Source organism: Notechis scutatus, chromosome 3 (assembly GCF_049901735.1).
Source record: "Notechis scutatus isolate UNSWTSFEM ecotype Mainland chromosome 3, rNotScu1.2, whole genome shotgun sequence".
Taxonomy (NCBI): Eukaryota; Metazoa; Chordata; class Lepidosauria; order Squamata; family Elapidae; genus Notechis; species Notechis scutatus.
In genome coordinates this window covers 57,882,017-57,909,586 of record NC_142011.1, presented here as the reverse complement: position 1 = coordinate 57,909,586, position 27,570 = coordinate 57,882,017, and the positions used below count along the sequence as shown (strand labels likewise).

At 36.5% G+C, this 27,570-nt stretch overlaps 1 protein-coding gene and 1 long non-coding RNA gene across 4 annotated transcripts; one reads left to right on the top strand and one right to left on the bottom strand.

The window, feature by feature from the left end:
- LOC148131202 (uncharacterized) lies at positions 1 to 2,554 on the bottom strand. Its single transcript, XR_015748564.1, has 3 exons — positions 2,392 to 2,554; positions 1,449 to 1,516; positions 1 to 816 (listed from the first exon to the last, which is right to left on the bottom strand). It is a non-coding gene; the product is annotated as an uncharacterized LOC148131202 (long non-coding RNA).
- Positions 2,515 to 26,438, top strand: AKR1A1 (aldo-keto reductase family 1 member A1). 3 transcript variants are annotated; one of them, XM_026665747.2, is made up of 9 exons: positions 2,515 to 2,674; positions 9,844 to 9,939; positions 12,527 to 12,646; positions 13,600 to 13,751; positions 14,832 to 15,027; positions 18,931 to 19,130; positions 20,264 to 20,336; positions 23,288 to 23,374; positions 26,163 to 26,438. In XM_026665747.2, exons 2-9 carry the CDS (start codon positions 9,850 to 9,852, stop codon positions 26,226 to 26,228), a joined length of 984 nt encoding a protein of 327 aa, XP_026521532.1. In that variant the 5' UTR covers positions 2,515 to 2,674; positions 9,844 to 9,849; the 3' UTR covers positions 26,229 to 26,438. The 3 variants fall into 3 exon arrangements, with proteins under 3 accessions (XP_026521532.1, XP_087816295.1, XP_087816294.1); XM_087960169.1 differs by having other exon boundaries at positions 2,588 to 2,607; XM_087960168.1 differs by lacking the exon at positions 2,515 to 2,674 and adding an exon at positions 2,739 to 2,804.
- The last annotated feature ends 1,132 nt before the right edge of the window (positions 26,439 to 27,570 follow it).

Here is a 27,570-nt window from a genome sequence, read left to right as displayed (position 1 = left end):
GGAAATATTATGACAAAAAATCTTGTTACTGAAACAGCAGTGGAATAAAAAAAGTGGATTAACATTAAACAAGTCAGGAGGCTGAACAAGCTATATAGTGTATTCTTGGAGTGTTTACATAAAAATAAGATATATGACATTAAGTGATTCTTCGTTCCAAATAAGTACACACAGGAGTTGAAAAAAGTAATGTTGGAAGCAAGTTGAAATGCTTTTGCCCTGATTCAGCAACTCTTCTTATGGATTCTGTTGCAATATTTAAGTTTCTGGAAATAAGCTATTTTAAAAATACAATACAGAATATGTTACCTGATCTTTTGGGGTTAATGTTTAACTTTAATATAAATTTTATAATTGCAAAAATGAAAGAGATGCATTAATCAATAACAATTAATTTCAAAGTCCAGCTAGACTATGCTAAGAAGTATGTGAAATATTGCCACATTCCTAGGTGCATGCACTCACACTAAGCAATAATTTACTTAACTGTAGTTTAGTGAATAAACCACAACTGACTGCACAAACTGAGTCCAAATGCAATGATAATATGATAAACAAATAACATTACTGTTTGTTACCTATATTGTGTAAATAAAACCAAAATAAAGATTTACGAAACAAATGTTTCCTGTAATTAAGAATATACAAATTCTTCCATTCCCAGAATGCTCCACTTCTCCCTTATGGGCTAGTCTGAACATTTTGGGGTAGTTTGTCCACTTCCAGAAAAACAGTCCATGGTAATCTGGATGCAGTTGTCCCCATTTCCTTTCCACTCCAGAAAAATGATGCGGTGAAGCATTATTAAAATATTGTCTAGACAGATCATAAAGGTTTGAACATAAATAATATTGGCTATCCAGTTTGGTGTGTAGCAGTTAGAGGACTGGAGAGATCAAGATTAATTCAGCCACTAATTATGAAGTTAGGCTATTGGTTTGAACTCCGAACTTGGCCATTTGGTTGCAAACATTTCATCACCGTTCAAAGGCATTGTCAGTGCATTCAGACAACTCAAAACACACTGATGATGTCTCCTCAAATGGTGACGAAAAGTTTGCAACCAAATTGCTAAGCTTGGAGCTCAAACCAACAGCCTAAATACCAACCCCAGCTACTAATATTCAAACATACTAATTATGAAGTTATTTGGAGTCTAATTCATAGCCATAATAATAAGCAATCTACCAGGCTACTGAGCAACCCATGAATATCATCATTTTTTCTTCACATTCCACACCTCACATTCTGTGTCTAACCATCAGCCAATGCTGTAATATTATATTGAAATAATAGCTGTAAATTACCAGATCTGAAGACCCCAAAGGGACAACAGTTTTTCTACATTTGATGATTGGTAATTTTAACAAGCTTTATTCATTTAAAAATATTTATGGTTTATTATTTAGCATGTTGTAAGAACTCAGTTGAGAATAGCTGAACTCTACCTTGATGTGTAAGTCGCTCCCAGTCATGAACCTGAGTTTGTGCATGCCACACATCTGTGCATAATTGCCTGTTATAATAAAAATACCTAAGTAGATAAGTTGTAAAATAATGACTGAACATTTTTATAAAATCAGTGATTGTGTTCATATAAAATGCTAGCTGATGGCTAACTTCCCTTTACTTAATTTAATTGACTGTGTTTATAGAGCATACTTAATTGTTAAGTCCACAGGATGAGTTTGCATAACATGCTAAGCTATAAAATGTGATTACAGGTAGCTAATTTGTGATGGTTTTGTTGTACAAACAAAATCAGATTTTTAAAATAAGAATATAGAACACAGAAACAAAGAGCTCAGAGGTTTTTTAGTTCAACCTATGCTCAAGGGAGAAGATTTTATACCATCCCAGTGAAATGGTTGTCTAGTCTATTTTTGAAAACCTCCAGTGGTGGAGGGCCCACAATTCTGAGAGGCAAGCTATTACACTATTGTTCTCACTGTCAGAAAATTTCTCCTTACTTCTAGGTTGAATCTCTCTTTAACAAACTTCTACCCATTGCATCTTGCCCAGTGTTCAGGTGCTTTGGAGAATAAGGCATTCCATTCTTCTCTGTGATAGCCCCTCACCCCATTCCTAAGAGGTCTGTAAGGGGTGTGCATAAGCGCACCAACGTGCCTACCATCCCTGTCTTAATGTTCCCTTTTATTCATATCTATTTCATGTATTAATAATCTTTATACTTATATATATTATCAAATGCATGCTTGACAAAATATAAATAAATAAATAATAAAGTATTAGAAGAGGGGCTAGATATACTTGAATCCCTCAACCGTTCATCATACGATTTATAGGCACTTTTCTGCACTTTTTAAAGTCTCAGCATCTTTTTTGCATCGTAGTGACCAGAACTGCATATAAACTTATTATACAACAAACGTGCCCAAAAGCCGATCAAGCAACCGGAATTTTTCTTCAATAAATTGCGCGGCCAGGGTCTAAGGGAATTGGGTTTCTGCTGCTGCCGGTAACTTGCAAAATAAGGGAAATACGGTGCCCCGCAAGCTCACGTGGCTTGGAAAAGTCAGAAAGACACAGGAATGCTTGGTTAAATTTCAAACCCGGAAACGGAAACATTAAAGCCAGAGGCGACGGGTGGTTTTTTTTTTTTAACTTTCTTTTGAATTCCGGAGAAGGGATAGAGAACTCGAAGTGGTGCGCGGTGAGTGACTTTCCCGAAGCTAATCTCCTTTGTCTTGATTTACGTCAGTCAGTCTGGTTTGTGCAGAGTCATGGGGTGGGGTGAAACGTGTGGCTGAACTGGCGGGTATGGAGGGGAATCTCCAATCCAGGTGACGGGGAAAGAATTAAATGCAACGGGGAATATTAAGAGAGTATTAGAAAATTAATCACAATGCTTGAAATTTGTATTTCAAACTGCAGGTTTAGTCGTATGCCTTAGTGTAAATTTTACTTTTTCCAAGCAAAGTGTGTAAGATAGCAATAGCACTTAGACTTGTATACTGCTTCACAGTGCTTTACAGCCCTCTCCAAGCGGTTTACAGGGTCAGCATATTGCCCCCAACTATCTGGGTCCTCATTTTACCCACCTTGGAAGGATGAGTCCTATCCATATTTTCTTGGACACCATTTAGGTGGAAGGATTTATTTCTGAGGCTATGTCACATTTCTGGTTGGACCAGGTGCAGTTATGATAAGCTAATGTCTTTGTTCCCAGGAACATTATAAAAAAAAACCTTGAATATATTTAATAGTGATTACAATCAGATTTATTGTTCTCTCTTCATAGTTTGTCTTTTTGCTGATGTGTGCTATATATCACAGAGCATTTCCTTATACAAAAATAACAGGAAACTGCTTTTATAACAGCTGTATAGAATTTCAGTATGTGCAGCCTACATATTCTCATTCTCTCTCTCTCTCTCTCCCCCCTCCCCCCCCACACAGTGGGGGGGTAGACAGAGAGAGAGAATTGTAGGCTGCAATTATAGAAGTTGAGAGTGCAAAAGTCAGCGCCATCAAGTCAGCAATCACAGACTTTTCCCATGACAATCTGTCCCTCACTTGGTCTTCCAATGGTACACCCATCACTCCTGTAATTGTGTCTATCTACCTTGTTATGGGTCATCCTCTTCTATTTTCTTTCACCTTTCTCAACATTAAAGTCTTATCTGGAGACCTAGATCTTTGCATAATTTGTCCAGAGCAGGACAATTTGAACTTGGCCATTTGTGCCTCCAGTGAGAATTAAGGGTTGTGTTTGATTTTTGTTTGTTTGTTTGTTTACTGACTACAGTATTATCAGGAGTCTTCTCCAACACCAAATTCATTATTTTTCTTATCCTGCTTCTTCAAAATCCAACCTTCATTTCCAAAGGAAAGGATAGTAGTCCCTTATCTTAACACTGAAACTAATTGGACAAGTAGTACAATCTAATTTTAATAGTAGCATTGAAACAATATCTTCTTGCTTGAAGACATTAGAATAAATTATGTGGTGGATTTGTGATCAAACATAGTGTGTCACAATTATGCCTCCAGCTTTGGTTTGCTGCCCTTTGTCTAAAAATGGAAAGGATACTGACTAAAATGCATGCATCAGTAGCTGTATCTCTTTGAAGAAGACAAACACGTATTTTAATATGTAGTTTGAAAGATGTAAATAAAGGAAATGGGCTCCTCACATCTTTGAATTCTTGTACAGTTTGCAGTTAACTTTATTTGCTGTATGAGATAGATTATTTTTATTAGAAATTTAATTATAGAAGTAGAGAGATTATTTAAATTCCATTCTAATTTTATTAATGTGAATTTATTATCCATCCAACTCCAATGGACTCTAATTGTATATAGGTAGTATTTCTTTGAGAACATAATAATTTATTATTATTTAAATACCACCCAACTTCCAATGACTCTTAAAATCCTTAAAATCGTTAAAATACTTTACAACCAACAACAGTAGAAAATACACACATACACACATACGCAACAAAACAGAAGAACAATTATGGCAAAGAAGAGAAATAGCTCTGTGGAAAAATTCTACAGCTGATTTTACCAAAAACTGAGGATGTTGCATAGTTGAGAGGAGTTGAAGCATAATTTCCTCTTATGATTAAGCTTGTAAAACAACTTTTAGATTGCTGCAGGATGTTCCTCTTGGAAACAAAATGTTCTTCATAAGCCAGTAAAGAGTTTTTTTTAAAGGAAAACAGTTACCCATCTTCCTTTTTCCACTGCCTGAGAAATGAAACTGTCAGCAAGAAAGGAAAAGGATTACGGTAATTGGACTTTAAACTCTAGGCACAGTTCAGTTTTCAACAGACATCAGCATAATTGAAATCTCCCATTAGACAGACAGACAGACAGACAGACAGACAGACAGACAGACTTTGTCTAATCATCAGTGTCCCATTTTTAGGAAAGGTATTGAAAGCAGCAGGTGTTCAGTATTAGAGAATGAAACAGATTATCTGGATCCATACTTATCAGTTATCAGATCCTATCATAGGACAGGTAAGAGGACATTGTTCTGTTCAGTGGCCTTTAAGTTTCTTGAGGAAACGTACCTTTTTGTTCCTACTATTAGTATTTTGAATATCACCTGGCACCATTGACCATGATTCCCTACTGGATTGTCTGCGAAGGTTGGGACTTTGGGACACTGTCTTACAATCATTGCACTCCTACCTAAGCAGGGGGTTCCACTCAATTATCATAGGGGAACACTGCTTGAATCCATGACCACTCCCATGTGGGTTATAGCTCTTTTCCCCTATGATATTTAACTTATATGAAGCTAGTGGGCAAGGTTTGTTTCAGGGTACGGTGCTATCAGTAAGCTGACCATTTCTACATTGCTACACCAGCCTATGCTGGATCAGGTTTTGACAGCTGAACTGGGTTTTGGAGGCTGTCAAGATCTAGATCAGGGGTGTCAAAGTCACGTCAACAGGGCAGCATCACGTGACATATCATGACTTTTTCCCCCTTTGTTAAACCGGGCGTGGGCATGGCCAGCATGTGACACATCCAGCCCACAGGCCGTGAGTTTTACAGCACTGATCTAGACAGTGCAAAACAAGTTCAAATTAAATCCACCTAAGTCCATGTTGCTTTCCATCAATAAGGTTGGGGGATTCAACTAATGTTGGCTACAGTAAGACTCTTTCTGTGATAACTCTCCCTTCAAAGGAATAGTTCTCTGGTTTAGGAGGGCCTATAATCCTCCTTAGCTCCTCCAGCTGTTGCCACTTTTGCTTTAGCTGATGTGCCAATTTTAGACCCGGGATGCCTTGTACACAATGATGTGTTCTCTAATCGCCATGTGATTAGACAGCTGCAACATGTTCTACAGGTAGTCCTTGATTTATGATCGGTCACTTAGTGACCTTAGAAGTTACAATGGACACCCTCACCTCAAAGCTTACTACTACCCAGTTTTGAAGTTATGGACGCTGTAGCATCCCTGCGGTCACATGAACAACATTTGGGCAGATTCACCCTTACAACTGACCTCAGGGACTGACTGTCTCTTCCATCTCTCCCTGCAGGCTTTTTGCCTGATTTCTCCCTCACCCCCTTCCCAAATTCCTTTTAATGAGGCTTACTGCTTCCATATAAATATATGTAGGTCTTATAAGTGTGTGTAGAAGCAAAAAGGGTTTATGGTCACAGCGCCTAAGAAATACTAAAATCCAATGCTTAGGGCCATTTATATTGTTGTGTTGCATCTTCACTTCACAGAAATATTAAGAGCACTAAGACCTGAAGCTAACAATTACTTAGCATATAAAATGTTTTTTCATGAGTAATATTCTGTCAGTGAGAAGTAACACCTGATGCACTGATATAAAACTGAAAGTTTTAATTTAATTTAATGTATTAATTTCTCACCTGGGAAAAAGTTCTTAGCTCATCTAGCAGTTCTGTAAGGTATTATTTAAACTTAAAGGAAGCTTTTTTTGATGCTTATTAATTCAAGATTATCATAAATATTTACCCATGTTAACAGCTATGTGCAGGAGTTAAATAATCTTATATATAATTTAAGATGTGAAAATGGACAGAATTTCTGAATGAATATCTGGCATTCTATGTTTGCTATAAAATTGGGATTTCACTATTACTCTGATCACATATGAAATTGCTTGGTTGATAGGCTTCCCTATGTTCAGAAAATGACTAATGCAATCAATGGAAAACTGCATGTATAAACCTGTCTGTAGTTCCTGTGCAGATTTCCTAACCAAAGTACATACTGTATACTCATATTATCTTAAAATAAGATTTCAAGATGGGGGAGAATAGCAGCTAACACTGTAGGACAATGTGCTTAACTTCCTGTGCCCAATCCTTCCTTTCCTTTTCTCTCTGTACAAAGCTGAACTGTACAGGCCCAGTACTTCCACTTGTAGACTAGATTTATGGAAGTTTCATAAATGTTTTTTGTTCTGATAATATATAATAATTGCTAACTAAGAAAATACACAGCTTGTGCTGTCATTTTCCATAACAGCACTTGGATTAGCAGATGAATATTTTCATAGCATGAATATAATAATTAAAAAGTGATTACTATCCAGGAATCATTGATAGTTTTTGAAGCAAGGGCTGACAACATTTGGGTATCCAAGATGGCCTTTATAGGTTTGTCAGCCCTTCATGGAAGACCAGGGCTATCGAAAGAAATACTAAAATACTAGAACCCTGTAGAGATAGACAGACAGACAGACAAAATAATATTAGAAGCGGGATAGTTTTTTTCCTTCTATCCTCCTCCTATCAAAAATAATCAAAGGTGGGACAATCTTGAGTTTTTCTTACAAAGTCCTGTTTTCCCAGGCTAAAGTTATGTTTTATCAATGGTTGACATGTATTTTTTTAGGACTCTTACATATTTCTATACAGGTTAGAATCTGAACTCCAAAATAGCTATTTTAAAAAAAAAAAGTTCAGTTACCCGATGCACTTTAGAAAGTTGAGATGGCTTTTTCTTATTATAATCTGATGTGTGAATCTGTGTGTTTTATTAGTGTAAAATATACGTGTGCAGGGGTGGGATTCTACCAGTTCGCACCTATTCGCTAGAACCGGTTGTTAGCATTCTAAGCAGTTCAGAAAGCCGGTTGTTAGAAGAAATTACTGGCCTAATCCTGTAAGGAAGGCAGGAAGGAAACATTCTGGTGTTGCTTACAGAAACTGCCTCTCTGTTAACCCTTATTACTTTCTTGGCAGGACTAGACTTCCTGTCTCAGGAACTTCTCTGGAGTTTTTTTCCCCTTCTTTGCTGGTACTTTGCTTGTGTGGAGTGACCATTCAGAGTTATAATGGCACTGAAAAAAGTGACTTATGACCATTTTTCACACTTACGACTGTTGCAGCATCCCCACAGTCATGAGAAGCCAGGCGAGGAGATGCATGCCTTGATGTGAGTGATATTGAGTTGGCCACACACAGCCAATAACATGAGCACCAAGCCACGTCCACCCAGTCACATGACCACCAAGCCACGCCCACAGAACCAGTTGTTAAAAAATTTGAATCCCACCCCTGTATGTGTGGTTACTCAGGCATTCCGTCCAATGGCAAGCAGCATTAAAATCTTATTTTGGTAGTGTTGCTTTTATCCACAATCCCCAGTTGGAAGGTTTGATAGAACTTATTTGAAGTAGAAGTTTGGTGTCGCTCAGAACTCAGCTCTGATATACACTTTACTAGACCGGGATGAAAAAAGATACTTGTATTTGCTTGCTTTCTCACAGAAAGACTTTTAGCAGTACTCAGTTGTTCCCTCATTTTTGAATTGGGAAGATACTCTAAAATGTTCTGTTGTGGAGACTGGTAAATTGTTTTTGTAGCACTTCCATATTTTTGGTAATTCAGAAAAAAAAAAGAATTCACAGATCTTTATCCATGGAGTTTATATAATTTAAAATTAAATATAAGGAAATGATTTCAAGAAAGGATGAGGGAAGTAAAAGCAGGGGTAAATAAGATCTTTTTATTCCAGGTTCCAATAAAATCACTTCAAGAATAATTTATAGAGTCAAACTTTATGTTGCGCTCAGAATTTTCAGAGTTTGTTCCTAGAAGAATAACTGGTTGTGGAGAAGTGTTACAACATCATACTGTTAACTGTAATCTTTTGTTTTGCCAAGAATAGTTCACAAGGTAGGAACTCATACAAAGAATTAACCTATAGACTGCCCGTCTACAAATTACCTTGAATCTAGAAGAATAGAATAGAATAGAATAGAATAGAATAGAATAGAATAGAATTCTTTATTAGCCAACTGTGATTGGACACAAGGAATTTGTCTTGGTGCAAATGCTCTCAGTGTACATAAAAGAAAAGATACATTTGTCAAGACTCAAGAATCAAAAGGAACAACACTTAATAATAGTTATAGGGTACAATAAGCAGTCAAATCATACTAGGAAACAATCAATATAAATTGTAAGGATACAAGCAACAAAGTTACAGTCATATTGCCACCAGTGGGAGGGGGTGGGTGATAAGGAGCATACAGAAAAAAAATCTTAAATTCTTAGAAACAAAATATCCCTGTTCAAAACAAACAAATTATATTTGGTCATTTTTGTCCATACCTCAAGAACCAAACAAAGCAACACAACTTTTGCATTTGGCAATTTGAAAATTCAGGAATCTCTCAATACATATTCACTTAATAAGCACCGCAATGCTCACTCACTGATTAGTCAGTGAACAACAGTGTGGGTTTCCTACTGTGCTGTGAAAATGGCAAGGTGAGACAAAGGTGTTGGCAACCAAGTGTAAAATATAGCCCTATTCAGGTTGAAAATATTTTTTCCTCTTTGTAAGCTTAAAAAAGTGATAGAATGTGATTCTAAACAATCAAAAGTGCCTGTGTTCATATAAACAAAAATTTGTTCACATTGAAATTAAGCAATACAAACAACCTGTCCCAACATAATTTCCTGAGTTATGCAAAGACATTTTTGCATTTATTATTCTCTTGGCCTAGTTTCTTGAGAACAAGGTATTTTTGTTCAGGTAGGCATTGAAGCTGTTAGTTTGGTTGTTTTAGTTGGCTATTCCTTTATTTCATAATATTTCAGTATGTTGTTTCTCTCCATTTTATTCAGATATTATTTATTTTTATGCTTTCTGTGGTTCTTTTAAAATTGTTGCCCTTGATGGAGTATAAAATGAATACACTGAATATTAACTAAAATGTTGGTGAATAATATATCACTTCATCCAGTTATTATTTCCTTAAATTAAATGGCAATTTCAACATTATAAATGCAGTCCAATCTACAGGTTTTCTGTTTTGTGCAGTTAAACCATTAAAATATAAACCATCATTACATTTTGTTTAGATAAAGATGCCTTTTGAATGCAACTATGCTTTGCTTCACACTGGACAAAGAATGCCTTTTGTTGGATTAGGTACTTGGAAGAGTGAGGCTGGACAAGTAAGTAGTTCACTATTAAGCTGAAGAAGTTAGTTAAAGTATTTAAGATCTTAAATTCTGTGTGTTAATAGAAAGCTATGTTTTCATTTTCTGTTAATTAAAAGATTGGGTAAAGAAAAGGTTTCTTCCACGATCGCGTTATATTCTGCATTTCCATCCTTCCTAGCCCCTTTTGACTTCAGCGTAAATCATAAGTGGTGTTATATTTACTCTAAAATTCAGGCTTGATTAGTGGTTGTCAAAAGAAAAAAAATCCCAGTGTTCCTATTGAACAAAACATATAGCCATGATATTTTTCAAGCATAGAAACTTTATAAATTCCTACAAAATACTCAATTTTCATAAAAGAGAATGGAATCACTTGATGAAATTATGTCCTGGGTTCTACTTAGTGTTATTGCTTTTGAAAAGCTGGGCAAATATTTTAAATAACTAGAGATTATAATGACCTTCAGTTTCAGTCTGTAAGCATGTATATAGTATTGCCAATTTACTATAATGGCTATGTTCCCATACTTCCAAATCAGGGGTAAAAATAGCAGTCTGGGAGGGTTCAGGTGACCACTAGCATCCATTTTGTAATCCTCAGATGCTTTTCAAGTAGCTGCAGCCAAAAGTTGCATCTTCAAAAGTGGCTGGGGCTAGAACCTGTTGGGTTTATATAAGAGATGCTGCTCTTAAGATGCCCAAATTCCAAAATGTACAAAAAATCTAGATAATAGAAACTAATAACATATAAGGGGAAAAAGAAATTAAATAAAAATTAATGAACAGAGAAAAATACTTCTGTATGCAGCATAACAATAATAGCTCCATTTCTATATATATTACTACACCTCAGATAAAACAAAGTAAACCTTCTCCATATGGATTCATATTGCCCAATATTTTCTTTCTTTCTTTTTAGTACTGTAAAGCCAATTGAAAGGCTGAGAGTTAACCAATTTCCTTTAGTTGACCTTTAGAATGTAATATGCGCTGGTTCTTCCAGGATCACTGTTTTTGTGATGGTCCATCCATCTTGATATATACAGAGATCTTCATAAATTGACAAGTTCCGTACTTTGGCGTATAATTTAACAAACATTTGAAATCATTGAAACTCCTCCCAAGAATCTGGTTCACCATAACAATGACGTCTAACCCAGGGTTGTCTGGTCTTGGCAATTTTAAAACTTATGGATTTCAACTCCCAGAATTTCCCAGCCAGCAGGTCTTAAAGTTGCCAATGTTGGATACCATTGGTCTAACCAAACAAATTACCAAGGGGCATGTCTAAAGAATATGTAATAATGTACTGGAATCTGGGAAGAGACAAGGTTGGCCACACAAGCACTACCAAGACACTGAAAGAAATTTTGTGCCACTGTGACATCCAGCCAAAGGAACAAATGTATCAAAGCATGACTAAGTATGAAATATGACCAATCCAAAGTAATTTAGCATATTTTGTAGCTAGAAGAAATTTGAAGCTAGAGTCAATAGTATATACTTGTTTGAGATTGCATCAACTCTGTATTTATGAACTAGTCTGACCACTAGGCTAAATGATGACACACAGGTTTCCACACATAAAGCCTTATATCTATATTCATATGAACTCGAGTTAGTTAAGTAAGTCTCTGTTTAAAAGAGAATGGGAATTTCCTATTTCTCTGTCTTCAAGACAGAGGTTGGGCGAAGGTAAAATTTTTCTGTCTTCTTACTAAATTATTTTGTTGTTACTATTGTTATTTAAATACTCAGTATTATTTCTGAACTTTGCTTATGTTCAAAAGCATATCTGCTAAATTCAGCTTTCTAGCAATAGTGCAGTGAATAGAAATCAAGGCAAGATACTACTGTGTGAAGCAGAGAGCACTGAAATATAATAAGAAACCAAAGTAGGGTTACAGAGGCACAGCTGTAAGCTAAGGAAATTTGCAGAATCAAGGTTTCAAATTAGCTATTATTCAACCTGTCTGCAGCAAGTAGTAACTCACTTTGGCTGATCTTGAAAAAGCTGAGGAGTGGGACGTGGTAATATTTGAATGGGAGAGCATGTAGAAATTCCAGCCGTGTGAAGTTTTAAAAATCACTTTTCCAGTGTCACCAGGAAAACTGTATTCATGAAATCATCAGGAGCCAAACTCAATTCAAGAGGGATCTTTTCTTTTTGCATGATTGAACAAGAGTCTCCCTAGAGTCATTTTCCAATTCTTACAATTTGTTGCTATTTATTAAGGCAACAAAGCTGGTGAAATAATCAAATGCACGGCAATATAATAGATGAGGAAAATCTCTTTTTAAAAAATGCCATCAGTTTTTGTCAAAAGACAGAAATCTGTGGCAATTCTAACAATTGTGGTGACATAATAATCTCCTAAGAATGCACCAATTCTCCTGAGAATGCAGTGAGGGTTACAGATTTTCCTCCCTTCTGTCATTCTTTTGTCTTTCTTTTGGGCATATGTACATGCCCCACCCCATACAACATATCTTAAACAACTCTTTTATTTGTCTTAGCATTACTTATTAAATTAGAGTAGCCTTTGGAATATGCTTCCTCTCATTGTAATCCACTGTTCTTTTCATTTTTCTGTTCTAGGTAAAAGAGGCTGTAAAGTATTCCCTTAGTGTGGGCTATCGCCACATTGACTGTGCTACAGCTTATAGCAACGAAGCAGAAATAGGTGAAGCTCTCCGGGAGACTGTTGGGGCTGACAAGGTAAAAGAAGGAATTTATCTGGGTTCCTGTTAAAAAGGAAAGGCAGAAAGGCCAGCTTTGCAAAGCCATGTCTATTTCATATTAGTTCTACTTACTGAACAATTGTAATTGTACATCTCTTTATGTACTGTAATATGACCATCAAAAGCAATGTTCTACTGTGATTCTGTGTTGTAAATTCTGCCTGGTTCTGTTTGTTTTTCTGAGCTTGGGAATTAAGCTGCTTGAATGGGAGATGTGGGGAAATTCTGGGCTATAGGTTACCCGAGTCTAGACGGTTGAAAAAAAAATCTTAAAAGGCAAGGGCAAACCATTTTAGTACTGGCAGCATGAAATCATGGACATGTTCTTCAACTCGTCAGAAGATGAACTCATCTTGGAGGAAGGAACAGTAAGGTAGATTATGACTAAATAAAGAAGGAATGGACATGAAATAAAAAGATGAACCCTTAATATGTAAAAAATAGTTATTTTTCAGGATAGCATCTAATTGTCAATTTGATCGTGTTTCTGCTACAAAAACCTCTGGAAGTAAATGTATGAATTGGAAGTGAAAATATGCAAAACATGATTTAGACAGAATAAAAGTTTGCTTGTTATGTCTGCATAAAGTGAACTTTATTATGTTAAATGTGGCATGGTAATATGTTAAAACTTTGAAACACAGCACCTTTTCATAGAAATTGTTTTGTTTGGATGTCTTAACAATCTCATAAGAATTTTAGAACTTATTTGTACTTTGAAGTGAAGTATCTCCCATTCTACTCAGATTTGCCCATTCATTTCCTTCTCCTTGGCCAAAAATAGAATCTGAAATATAATACAGAGATATTGAATTCAGCAATATATAAGTTAGTGTTCTTCTTTGGTGCTTTTCTTTGGTGAGGTGTCTTCACTTGTATTAAGAAATACTTGAAACTATAATGATTTATTGTTCATTGTTCTTTTTAAAGGCTGTTAAAAGGGAAGAACTATTTGTTACATCAAAGTTATGGAACACCAAACACCATCCAGAAGATGTGGAGCCAGCTTTAAGGAAGACTCTGCAAGATCTAAAGCTGGATTACCTAGACCTCTACCTTATGCACTGGCCACATGCTTTCGAGTGCGTTTTAATAAGAGAAACATTAAGAGACTAAATCCCAATTTGTTATTTATTTAAACCTGGGGCACAGGGCAGGGGAACAGAGAGGGAGAGAGGCTGAAATTTACTCCTTTTTAAAAAATAGGCGGGGGGAATGAACATTGTGGAAATTATGTATGATCCAACTCCTATCACAAGGTTGATGTTCTATTACCGTATTTGCCGGCGTATAAGACGACTTTTTGCCCTGAAAAACCTGCCTCCAATTGGGGGTCGTCTTATACGCCGGGTCATCTTACGGTACTTGTTTCAGCATAGTGCTAAGACTCTAAGAAAAACTACATATGACTCCTGAAAGTATTTTGTTTTGTGTGTTCATTCTGGAGGGCTACTATTAATTTGTATAGTTCACAATATTATGAAAAATTATATAGTTCATATTTTATTTATTTTATTTATATTGCCGCCTATTCGCCAAAGGCTACTCGAGGCGCTTACACAATGTAAAAACCATATTTAAAACAAAAAATAAAAATAAAAAACAATAAAAACTAACAAAAAGAATCAAATAAATTCATAAAGTACAATAGAACAAAATCTGGAAAAATAAATAAATTAAAAAATCACCCAACTCCCACCACCCCCTCCCCGACGACAGCAGATCACTCTAGCTATTTGATGGGCTCTATCCCACTCTGGGTTCCCCAGGCCCGCTGGCAAAACCAGGTCTTCAGTGCCTTTCGAAAGAGTGCTAGAGTGGGGGCCATTCTAATCTCTGGGGGAATGATGTTCCAGAGAGAGGGAGCCACCACAGAGAGGGCCTTCTTTTGGGTCCCACCAGGTGTATCTCCCTCAGGGATGGGACCCGCAACATTCCCTGCCTGCCCACTCTAATGGGTCAGGTAGATGTGACCGGCAAGAGACGTTCGCTCCGATAACCTGGTCCCAAGCTATGAAGGGCTTTAAAGGTGACAACCAGCACTATTACAATTACATATTGCTATATGTAAGCTAGTAAAATAGTTGTTAAGTAATTATTTTGAAGTGTATTTGTTCTTAATAGTGTTTCCAATGGATTTGCTATCTATCTTTTTATAATAGGCGAGGAAATAATCTCTTCCCCAAGAATCCTGATGGTACAATGCGTTATGATTATATTGACTACAAAGATACATGGAAAGCTATGGAAAAATTGGTGGAAAAAGACTTGGTGAAAAATATTGGGCTCTCAAATTTCAATAGTCGACAGATTGACGATGTTCTCAGCATAGCTTCTGTCAAGCCAGCAGTTCTACAGGTAAGATAGAAGAAGAAAAAGAGGATGTGATTGATTCTTAAGATTATGATTAGAGTAAAGGAAGTGCAGTGTAAAAGAAATAAGTTGTGTTTCTTTTGAGAGGCATGTCAACATACCTGGGCCAAAAGTTGCTTCTTAAGGAAGCACCACACCTTCCTGTTTCAATGCTTCCAACGCCACCACTCCTCTCAAGGATTCATTCATCACTCCTGTATCCAACCTGTTATCCCCTCTCTGGTCACATGTACCAGCCAGGAGGAGTGTGGATCTAAATGCAGATGATGAAGTTCATCCAAGAGAGGACTCTATTCCTGTCTTCAAGCTGTCATAGGCTTGAAAAAGTCCCAGATGACCTTGCAAGATGCTACAAGACTTTATATAGATTTAATCTGAACAGATAAGAATTATTTTGTCTGCAAAATATCTAGTAAAGTGGTCATAGTGGCCTATTAGAGGACCCAACAATGATTTAGGTCACATTAAATAAGATTTCTGGATGGCATTCTGCCACTAGACTAACTGTTTAAAAAAGGGGGCAGGGGGGGGGCAAATATTGCGGTAAGGCTTTTCATCGGGGGACCCTTGCTACCGTTTGGCACGTTAAATATTTCTGATGGCATTCTGCTACCTGTGTTCAGTCACCTTCCCTTTTTATTTTTCACCACTATTGCTGCAGGTGTCTCCCGTATTACCTTCTGAAGCATCTCTCTAAACCAAGAGGACTCCCCCACCCCCTGATCAATGCACAGGGAGAGGATGCTTAGGCATTCTGTCAAGTATCTTCCTCAGTTCTGTGTTTCTGAATTCAAATAAGAGTGTCAATTAAACACTCCTCAGTAGACTGATAAGAAAATCCCCGTGTTGTCCCTTGAATCCAAGCAGACTCATAAGTGACTGGGGGCCAACCCTTTAATGCTTCTTTTCTCTACAAGGTTGCTAGTGGCCATTGAATATCAAGGATATCAGAAAGTGATCTGACCATTATAAAGGATTGGTATTAATGTCTTTGAGATGATCTGAGGTAAAAGCCAATCTAATATGTAACTCCAGTCTGAGTAGGGACTGTGGTAACGTAGGGCAAACCATGGCTTCATGGTGATCATAAAATATAAACAAAACAAACATGCAGCTATAAACTTCTAAGTTGTCCTATAACATATTTCCAATAGGTTGAAATTGTCTGAGTGAGTCCACCACCAGCTAGGCAATCTTAAGCAGTTCTAGAAGGCAGCATGCTGGCCAGCAGGGATAATACTACATTAACAGTTCCTCTGCTTGTCATTGATACCCAGTTTCATATACAGGACCTTAGATGTAGTGATTACTACAAGAGTACATCTGTTTACATCACCCTCTCATTGAATGTTATTGCCTCTCCTCTTTCCCAGCCTTGGTATCAAAGTTGGCATAGCTCCTGAAACCTAACCAGTCAGATCTTAGGCAGAAGCAATTCTTCATTCTCACGTAATCCAGTCTAAAAGGTACATGTCCATGCATGTCTGCTGCCTCCTCCATCCCGAGGCCATGTAGGGACATGCTCTTACTCCAAATAAACTGGCATTGAAAAGAATCAACTGGATTCTTTTCAACTGGCATTGAAAAGAATCAAATGAATCTAGGATCTTAGTTGGGGCTTGGGGACAGAAGTGGGGATTGGTATTAAATATCCAATTTATTTTTGCCTGCAACAGTTTGTCTTCACTATGCCCTATGCCCTCTTTGCCCATCATTACTTTGATCCTTTCCCATTCTGTCCTCTCCTGTGTCTCCTCTCAATACAGGGCATCACCAGCCTTTCAATCCAGTTACCACCCTGTTTGTATTTCTGAAAATCATTCTGCCATTTAGAATATAGCTACCTTAGCAGAATGGGCCATGGTCAACCTCCAGCTATTCCTCCCCTTCTCCCACTAGGCCTTCTCCCACTCATCCCCTTCCCCATTAAAATCAGTGTAACCTTCCATTCCAATTCCACCCTTAGGGGTTTTTTTCCCCCACTCTACTCTTCCTGGCTCTCCTCTAAGAAAAAGAGTGCTTCCTCATGCTGTAAATTTCCTTTTCCTCCTTTGGAAGTTGGCCCTCTATTCCACCTGCTTTTGCCATGTCCCAGAGCTGGGCCAGATTTCCCATAGATACAATGAAGTTTGCTACTCTTTCAGCATACCATCTCTCAGCTATTTGAGTCCGTCCAGAAATGGCAGTGAAGAAACCACTTCTTCCATGGAGCTTTGATGATGCAGAAACTTGCTATTTATCACTGGCCTTTCTTTCTTCAAGTCAACCTTATCCATCTTTTCCACCAACATAAATCTGTCAGTTAATGTCACTTTGTCTCTGTCCACTCGGTCTTTTTTGCAACATTCCACAATCCTTCAAAAAACTCAGGCCACTCCAATTCTCTAGCCCAAGTTCTCCTTTCCCCATTGTTATTAGCACTCCCTTCTCTTTTCATGTTCTGCACTTCCTCACATTATCTTCAACTCATAGTAAAGCTTAGAGTCTGCTACCATGTCCTATCTCAGTGCTTTCCTTCCTGCATGAGGAGTTTCTCTTCTCTTGTATCCTATCAAGATTGGACCACTTCAGAGCCGGCTCTATATTGCAGGAAATCAACAGGTCAGTCAGTCCTCAGCCTTAATTCCACTCCAGGAAAAGGGACTGAGAAATTAGCTAAATTAGTGTTATTTACACAGTGCATCATTCTCTCTGTATCACCTCCCTCCTGCCCGTAGCTTGCAGGATTAGTGACTAGCACTCAACCTACTTCTGCTGTCTCATCCCTATTCCTTATTCTGTTCTGCCAGTTTCCCCAACTCCTGCTTTCCAGGGTTTTTTCTTTCTTTCTCCCTCCTTCATCATATATCCTCCACATTATAGTTTTAAGTTAAAACAAATCTGAAAGAGGCAGAAAGCACAAAAAAGTGTCCTTTGTTTGTGATGTTAATGTCTCATTTCCAAGATGTGGGGAAGGCGCACCTTTTCATCCTCCTACAAAGTAATTTGAGTATGCAACTTTGTGTTAACAGTGTAGAAGCAGAGACAGAATGTTTTACCTTGTAGCATATGTAGAAGAAGGAATCCCATCACTCGTTAGTTCCTTTGTTTCCATTTGAACCGCTGGAGAGCCAAAAGTGTGTTTTTTTTATTAACAATGGAGCCACTTAGTTTTACAGAAGCAATTTAAAATCCAGTAAAACAGGAATTGGAGGATTTATGAACCTTCAAATCTTGCTTAATGCAGCTCCTTTGATCCCTGGCCATTGGCAAAGCTGGCTGGGTATTAGGAGGGTCAGAAATGTCCAACTCCAGCCATAGCGAATGAAGGTATAGGAAGAAGAGTGATTTTCATGTTTATTTGTTTTCCTCTGATGCCTTCTGTTTCACAGCTTGTATTATTCTGAAGGTTACCCCTTACGGACCAGGATATGGATGTAATTATGGTACTGGAGGGAAAAATGTAATCAGCAAAGTGAAGATAATGCAGTTGGTGAAGTTATTTTACTTCTAGTTGTAAGCACAACTTACAAGCCACACACAGTTTCTACCACAGCCATTTCTACACTTTGCCATTACATTTTTAACATTAAAATTAAGAGACTTTTCTTCAAAAGAAGATATAGGTTGAAAATGCTTTAGTGATCTCTGTTTATATACTGTAGTTCATCTGTCATGGCATATTCATCTAAGCTAGAAAAAAATATAGAGTGCAGTATAGACTCTAACTCAATACAATGTGCCAGAATGTTAGCTGCACATTTGCCACCAACCTGCAGATCATGGTGGACTTAATTTCCCCTAAATTTTCAATGATTGAAACTTATTATTCTAAAATCTACTCTTTCAGCAAAGTGATATTAGTTTTTTGGTACCCGCCTGCTCACTATTGTATTTTGCTTTTAATAGGTGGAATGTCATCCTTACCTAGTCCAGAGAGAACTAATAGCTCATTGCCATCAGCGAGGCCTGGTAGTAACTGCTTACAGTCCTCTTGGTTCACCTGACCGGATGTGGAAGCACCCAGATGAGCCAGTATTGCTGGAAGAACCTGGGATAAAGAAACTGGCAGAAAAGTACAATAAATCTCCTGCTCAGATTCTTCTCAGGTATTAATAAATTAGCCTCTTGAGAGATCAACATTAAAGATCTGAAAGAACAGAGTGCTAGACCCTAAAACTCTTTATGTTACCTATGAATACATTTAGTTAAACACTGTATAGTACAAATTGGTGTTACAGTGTTATGATGTGATGGCAAAAGGATTTCAACCACTCCCGATTTTGTAAACATTTGAATTTTGGTTGTGTAAATGCTGAAATATTGCAGTGATTGTGATGACTAAGTGAATTTAGTATCCTCTTAAAAGGACAGAGTGTAGAAATATAATTCCAATACCAAGTCAGGCCATTGGTCTACTAGCCCTAGGGCTTAGTCCATTCTGAAGAGTTGCAGAGGCATTCCAGTTTTCAAACAAACATCGTTAAAGTTTTCAAACAAACATTGTGTCAGGGATTGAATCTGAGGCTTTTCTAATGCAAAGTTTTTTAGAATCAAAAATTTCCTAAGTGAGAAATGAAGCTGGTTTAATGGTTAAGCTGGTAGCCGACAAACTGGCAGACTCTGAGTTTTAGTCTCACCTTAGACATGAAAAGCCAGCTAAGTGACCTTGGACAACTCATTCTCTCTTAATCCAACTCATCTTACAGGGTTGTTGTTGTTGTGGCAAAAATAGGAGGAAGGAGCATGAGACATGTTTTCTACCCCGAAGTTATTTATAAAAATAATAAAGGAGGGATATAAATAAATAAGAAAGAGGAAAAAGAATGTTAATTTTTGCTTTGGAAATAAACATTATTATATTTTGTTAAAAGTGCAGTATTATTTTATTATACAGTATTCATGCTTTTATTCTTCCGTTGAAAACAACTTCGTAATTTAAAATGGAGATTTGCAATAGAAGGTTCTTTACAAACATTTTAATTAAATTAGCAAAACCAAGGTAGCAGCTTACTTTTTGAAAAAAGAACCTTGGATTCTAGGAATACACTTTGAAGTTCCATTCAAAGAACCCTGATTAGTATTCTATATTCTATGTTACAATGGTATTATATTTAACTTTGAGCCCAAAGTTTTGTAGCCTTGTAGAGAAAATATTATTTTCCCTGTCAGAATAGAACACTTTGGATTTTGTTTATCCTGAATGAGAAAAATCACAGCTTGTTGTTTAATTCTGTGATAGATGGCAAGTTCAGCGGAAAGTAGTTGTTATTCCCAAGAGTGTTACCCCTGCACGCATACTCCAAAATCTTCAGGTAAGCGGGACTTCTGACTGACTTGCGAGACAAAGCCATTACTGTAGGCAGCTTTGGTCAGCAATACTGAAGCTTCAGCTGTGTTTTTTGCCTTGGTAATACACTGTACAGGTAGTCTTTGCTTACTGGTTGCTTATTTAGCAACCATTTGAAGTTACAATGGCACTGAAAATAGTGATTTACAGCTGATCCTTGCATTAGCCATCTTAGTGTCTCTGCAATTTCATAGTCATGGTTTACGTGCTTGGCAACTGGTATACACTTTTGACAGTCCCAGCATCCCATGTTCATGTAATCTCTATTTGCGACCTTCAGAGCTGGCTTCCAACAACCAGAGTCAATGGAAAAGCCAGTCCCAAGTCATAGTCACATACATTATGTTTAATGATTTGCATAATGATTGCAACCAGAACTGATATTGAAAGGTGTGACTGGTGTTTTATTGTTACCGTGTCACTTAGTGATAGAGTTGCTGGTCCCAATACAGTTAGTAACTGAGGACTACCTCCATAGGAAAAATATAATCCTCAGCTGATGTGTCCTGATATCATTTTACTAGAGCCAATGAAGGCACACAAGCACATTCTGATTTGTTTGAAGCTCCAGCCGATCAACTAATTTAGTATTGAATCTTACTACCACAGATTCTAGGCTTGTTTATGAGGCTATATTTTTTTTACCTGCTACACTGTACTGATTTAATATATCTAGTGCTTCCAGTCTGTGCATTCAATATATTTAACTGATCTTCACTTGTAAGCTTCTACCTCCCAGACTTTAAAGAAAATCTTTTTGCCTTTGGTCTTGATGGGTCCAGTAGAATCCAACATTTCTGTGTAGTATCATATTACTGTATTGCTTTAAACTGCACTTCAAACATTATTTTAATGTCACAATTTCCTTTTGAAGTTGTTATAAGCTTTAAAGCTTTAGAAAAAGCTTTAGAAAAAAAGCTTTAGAAAAAAAGCTTTAGAAAAAATCAGATAAATATAAATCCCTTCTCTATCAGCCCTCTTATGTAAAAATCATTAAATAACAGATGGCTATCCAGAAAGTGTTACAATTAATGCTATCTTATTTGCATATTCTTGAAGAGCTCAGAGATATTAATTTTGAATAATTTGCACATTTTTGCTTGTTTACCTTTTTATGTTATTTCTACGTATTACTTGGAGAGGTATTACATCTGTAGATGATTGGAAAGTTACTTTTTTTGCAATGATGGGAAGCAGAATTGATATCAATGCTTTTCTTTCCAAAGAATTATTGTTGAGTTTGTTTCTGAAAAATATCCTTTTTGCTTGAAAATTGCTCCTGCATCTTTTAGTCAGTTAAATTTGGTAGGTTAATCCAGAGGAATAAATCAGTAATAGTCACTTTGGCATCTTATCAACCAAGGAAGGTGGCTGTAAGTTGGGCAGCACTAGCCTCACTCGGGAAGCTGATTCTGTAGGACATGGCCTTACCTTACCATGATGAATCACCAGCTACTTTGATTTTGCAAAAATTCATGATGATGAAATCCCAAGTGGAAGTCAAATTTCTATGGTCATGAACAATATCGTCTCACTGTTGTGTTGTGACCCAGTTTTCCTGAACAACTATGGCATATTAGGCATGTTGAGAAAGTTTCAGACTCCATGGTACTTACTTGGTTGGATCTTTACAAAAGCTTCTACAATAGTATGCCTGAATATATTGTAACTCATTCAGCTATAAGCATACCATGGAACACCTTCCGTGTAACTGTTCAACCTTGTTGCAATATTAATAAAGCTACTACAGCAGGAGTCATGAATCTGATGTTAGTGAGCTCCAATTTCCAATGAATTCAGCCACTATAGACAATAGAGTGAGATGCTGAGATTATAATAACAGTAATATCTGAAAGGTCACACATTTCCCAACTCATTACAATAGTCACTAGTTGCTTTTTTGTGATGAAAGTTTTGCAAGGAATAAACAAATTTTATTAATATGAACTCCTACTAAGGGATTTGCTTCTCTGAATTCAGAGATAGCTGCTTTTCTGGCACTTGTTTTTCTGCTGTATATCTCTGTGAGGATAAAACTCTAACTTTTCTGCAATCTACACTGCAAATCAGTGGTGGGATTCAATTTTTTTTACTACCGGTTCTGTGGGCATGGCTTGGTGGGTGTGGCAGGGGGAGGATACTGTAAAATCTCCAGTCAGAGGTGGTATTTTCCGGTTCTCTGAACTACTCAAAATTTCCGCTACCGGTTCTCCAGAACTGATCAGAACCTGCTGAATACCACCTCTGCTCCAAATGTAGAGTATATAGCACTGCCTAGTAGAAAGTGTGAGTTTAAGGTTGTCTCCAGTATCAGTTTCCTTGCAAGATGTCCTGTATTAATAGTTTTGCCAAGTTTCTGAAGTTTGGGTCTATTTCAATACAGTGCTAGAAACAGCTTTTCTTATATAATGAAAGTTATCATAAAGGAGATAACTTCACAATTTTAGAATAATGAAACTTTACAGATGAGGATTTTTTTCACACTTAGATCTTTTACAAAGTGTAAGAAACACTGAAAAAGATTGTTTCTATATACCAGGCATACTTGCTGACAAAAAAAGCTATGTTTTCTTTAGATGGTTAGGATGTGCAATACTTTAGATCTGCAGCCAAAAATATGCTTCAGAGCGGGCAGGTGCATTCATACCACACCTATCTGCACCACCTTAAAGAAGCTGCATCTTTAAGGAGATGCAGTGTGCACACCCATTCCCACTTTAAAGCATGTTTTGGCTTTGGTACTAAAGCCTTGTATATCTCTTAGTAGATAGCTCTCATTACTTAGTTATGTTCTCCACCTGTTTGCATTTACATGTGTTCTACAAGCAGAATTTTTAAGTGATTAAGACAACTCATGAAGTAGCAACAGTGAAAATCATAGCCTAAATTAACAGTAAATGTATTTATATGTTTCAGGTGTTTGACTTCAGCCTGACCATTGAAGAGATGAGCTTTATTGAAAGCCTGAATAAAAACTGGCGATACATTGTGCCAATGGTCACGGTAAATGTTGTTTCTGTTCATACAAAATAAATGAATAAATAGATAACTAAATAAAATGAAACTGAAATTTGTAAAACACCCACTGAATGTGTTTACTCTGTATCCCCTCAACAACTTGTCTATCCTGTTTTGTCAAAAAACAAATGCATGTTTTAAACTTTATATTTCTTAATGTGTTCAATTAAAAGTTGCAGTTAAGAAATGGATTAAAGTACAAATAAATCCATAACATCCAGTAACAATGTTTTCATGCTTAATTCTCAAAGTAAAAATCTGTGTGCCCTCTAGCGGCTTGTGAGCTATAGAACAAAATTATACAGTAACCTGTTGCCAGTTTACATAGTTTCCTTTTCAAAACTCTCACAATTTGATAAACCTAAGACCATATGAGGAAAAGTACGATTAAAGGAATGAAATCATGTTTCATCCTATTAAAATATTTCAAATATTAAAATAAAACTAACAAGAAACAATATTAAGAAAACCTCAGAATATATTTTTTTGAGAGTAGTATAAATTTAGATACAACCCTTACCTTTGTTGCTCTGGTCATATTAATATACTGTACTGTAGATAATATAGATAATTATAATTATAGATATTATATAATGTACAGTAGGTAAAATTATAATGGTAATATAGAGAATGATGATGATGACGATGGCGATGACGACTGTTCACATCTACAGTGTTTCTCAACCTTGACAATTTTCAGAGAGGTGGACTTCAATTTCCAGAATTCCCCAGACAACTTGCTGACTGCTGGCTGGAAAAATGCAAGTCTGCATTCTGACTGGGGAATTCTAGGAGTTGAAGTCCACATACAGTATCTTAAAGTTGCTAAGGTTGAGATACACTGTACTAGTAAATGGTTGAAGATCAAGTTTGACTGTTGGTTTTGCTGATGTTTTTGAAGAAAACATGACTAGCTGGCTAAATATGTTTATATCTTAATTTTTTTTTGCATTGTTCTATAGTATTACATTGTAATACTCAGTGACTTTCATGGGTATTACATGAATTTCATCATCTTATCTGTCATCTCGGTTGCATACTGCAATAGTTTATTTAAATCTTTCTCCTGTTTTCCTTTATAAGCTACTTGATGAACCAGTCTGTTCTTGGAAATTCTCGGTGATGTTAATCAGTTTATGGATTCTTATAAATGGCTTAAAAGAGTGATATGTGTCAATATTTAAATAAGTAATGAGAATTTGACCTTGGGATAATAAGGAGCATTATTAAGAATCAGCCATAGCTTGAAAGCTGCAGTTTTATTTTTCAAATAAAATTTCTTTCATGGGTGAAAGAGATTTTGAATCATTCCATGAAAAGTGCACCAGTTACCCATGCCTTTCTACCCTCTAGAAAAGAGGAAGATGGGTCCTGTTCTTATCCCTATAAGCATGTGGATGAAGGGCCTGATATAAAAACATAGAATCTTGACCATTAAATCTCTGAAGCACTGCCAGGTGTCAGAATTTTTCATCTAAGACCATCACAAACCTAAAACACTGAGCAATTTTACTTCTGATTGCATGTTTAGGAATCCTTTTAATCATATTTATTAATATTATTTATCATTTTTATTTAGGAAACTGTATAAGGTATATGTCTTTGCCCCTTTTGGATATCAGTAATTAATAAGACCGATGCATATATAGGTAGTCCTCAACTTACGACCACAATTGAGCCTAAAAATTATGTTGCTAAGCAAGAAATTTGTTATGAGTATTCCCCCATTTTATGACTTTTCTTGCCACATTTGTTAACTGAAAACACTGCAGCACAAGGTTGTTAAGTGAATCTGGATTTCCCATTAATTTGCTTGTCAGAAGGTTGCAAACGATGATCACATCACATCACGCCACAACACTGTAGCTGATATAAATGTGAGTCAGTTATCAAGAATCCGAATATAAATCATGCAATGAGATCATGGAGATGCTGCAGTGGTCATACGTGTGAAAAATTGTCATATTTTCAGTGCCATTGTAACTTTGAATGGTCACTAAATGAACTGTGGTAAGTAGAGGACTACCTGTATGCACTCATGTGTATAGAACACTTAATGAATGTGAGATACTTTCAACAGAGGTCCTCTGAGAAAGAATGTGATTGGCCTTCCGGCCTTCCTGCACCAGGACACCTCAACTTTCTCTTGCCAATACTCAGATTCTGAGAGTTATGAATGGCAAATTGATGTACAGAAAATCTCCCATGGAGATCAAATTTGTATGATTGTCTGGTTATGGCAAAAGATCACTGTGGTGTCAATTGGACTGAAAGCCTTTTTAAAATCCTAAATGTTAGTTAAGGTCATCTGCAGAAGTGCAGTGTCTCCTTCCCATTCTCTTAAGAGTTACCACTGGGGTAGGTGTTTTCAAACATGTGTCTTTTAAGTGTTCTTTTCAAAACTATACTTTGAAAATCTGATACAGCAAATGTAAATATTTAAAATGTTTATAGTTCTCACCAAGTTTTTGTTTGTATTCTGATTTCTTAACTCTATATTAAAAAAAAAAAAAACCAAGCTGGAAGCTGTGCTGCTTCAGATGCCTAAAGCTGTAGTTAGTTTAGTGACATATTTGCTATCTTTGCATATCTAATGTAGTATTGTGCTGATTTTAGGTTACAATTGATACAGAAGTGTCAATTTTTTCAGAGAAGTAAAAATGATGATTTTGTTATTAAATAATGTCAAATTTCAGACAATGCTATATTCACTTTGAAATAATAGAAACAATTGTGCTTTCTTTTAACTAATACTTTGCTTTATCTTTTGCAGGTGGGAGACAAAATGATAGCAAGGGATGCTGGACACCCTCTATATCCCTTCAATGAACCATATTAATTCATAAAGCTACCAAAATGAAAGATGTATTTCCGATTCATGACTGCTACTGCCATCAATTACTAGATTTTAAAAAATAAACCTAAATAAAGTTTTATATCTGTAGGATTGCATTTAATCTGGAAGAGTTAACAATGGTTTTAGAGAAATAACTGTTTATAACAATATAAATTGTACAACCTGAAATTTTTTAAATAAGATCTTAACTAACATGTTTCTGCATCTTTTTTTAAATATCTGGACCAAAATATTTGCTCAAAATCTAATGGGTGCAAAGAGGAATAAATGCAAGAAGTATATGCTTTACACATACCAAAATTTAAATTTTGGATCTCCTGCCATAATTTCTAATAGTTACATAAATATTGTGACCACAGGTTTCATGACTATCCCAATATATATTTGGTAGCACAGACCAGAAGAGTACAATATGCATGGTATTGCTGCTGACTTTAGAACTGAATGAAAATATGTTGCTACCTCAGCTTATATTTAGCTAAATTACTTCTATCACATAGTAGGATTATTTTCCAGACAAAGATCTGTAATTCTCTGGTTATGTTGGCATGTTTGATTTTATATATCACAAAATGGCTGCCATGGTGAGAGCATGTCACAGAACATTGGAAAGCGAACTAGTAAAATTCCAATGCATACTACTATCTCAATTTATTTTTGTACCTTAGTGCACCTGTCATCCTGGAATTTATGACAACTGAAATTTAAAGAGGTCTCCAGTGGCTCAAGCCCTACTCGTTCACAAGAAGTGAAATCCCATCTAAAACAGTTTGATGTAATGGTTAAGGTGCTGGCCTAGAAACCAGGAGACAAGTTTTAGTCCTACCTCAGGCATGAAAGTTAGCTGGATAACTTAGAGCCAGTCACTTCATAGGGTGGTTGTTGTGGGAAAATAAGAGGAGGAAGGAGTGTTATGTATGTTCACCATCTTCAGTTGCTTGTAATAAAGATGGGATAAAAATAAATAAGTAAATAAGTAAAACAGGCTGCCCAGAATCAATCTGTCTATACAGTTAGGTGGTGTTAGGATATTGACGGTATCTCATCATGGTTCTATACAGATTTGAGATCTAATTTCATAGGGAATTTATTTTATTTATTGAATTTATATTGCTGCCTATTCACCCATGGCAACTCAAGGCAGGTTACAGAATATAAAACCTCATTTAAAACAATAAAACTAATAAAAAGAATAAAATATAGTATAATATAATAAAATCACCCCCACCCCCACCCCAGTGACAGCAGATCACACGAGCCATTTAATGGGCTCCATCCCGCTCTGGGTTCCCCAGGCCCACTGGCAGAACCAGGTCTTCAGTGC

Coding starts and splice junctions, on each gene's coding strand:
- AKR1A1 (XM_026665747.2), top strand. CDS start 9,850: ATGCCTTTTGAATGCAACTATGCTTTGCTTCACACTGGACAAAGAATG. Junction 9,940..12,526: donor GGAAGAGTGAGGCTGGACAA/GTAAGTAGTTCA, acceptor TTTCTGTTCTAG/GTAAAAGAGGCTGTAAAGTA. Junction 12,647..13,599: donor AGACTGTTGGGGCTGACAAG/GTAAAAGAAGGA, acceptor TTCTTTTTAAAG/GCTGTTAAAAGGGAAGAACT.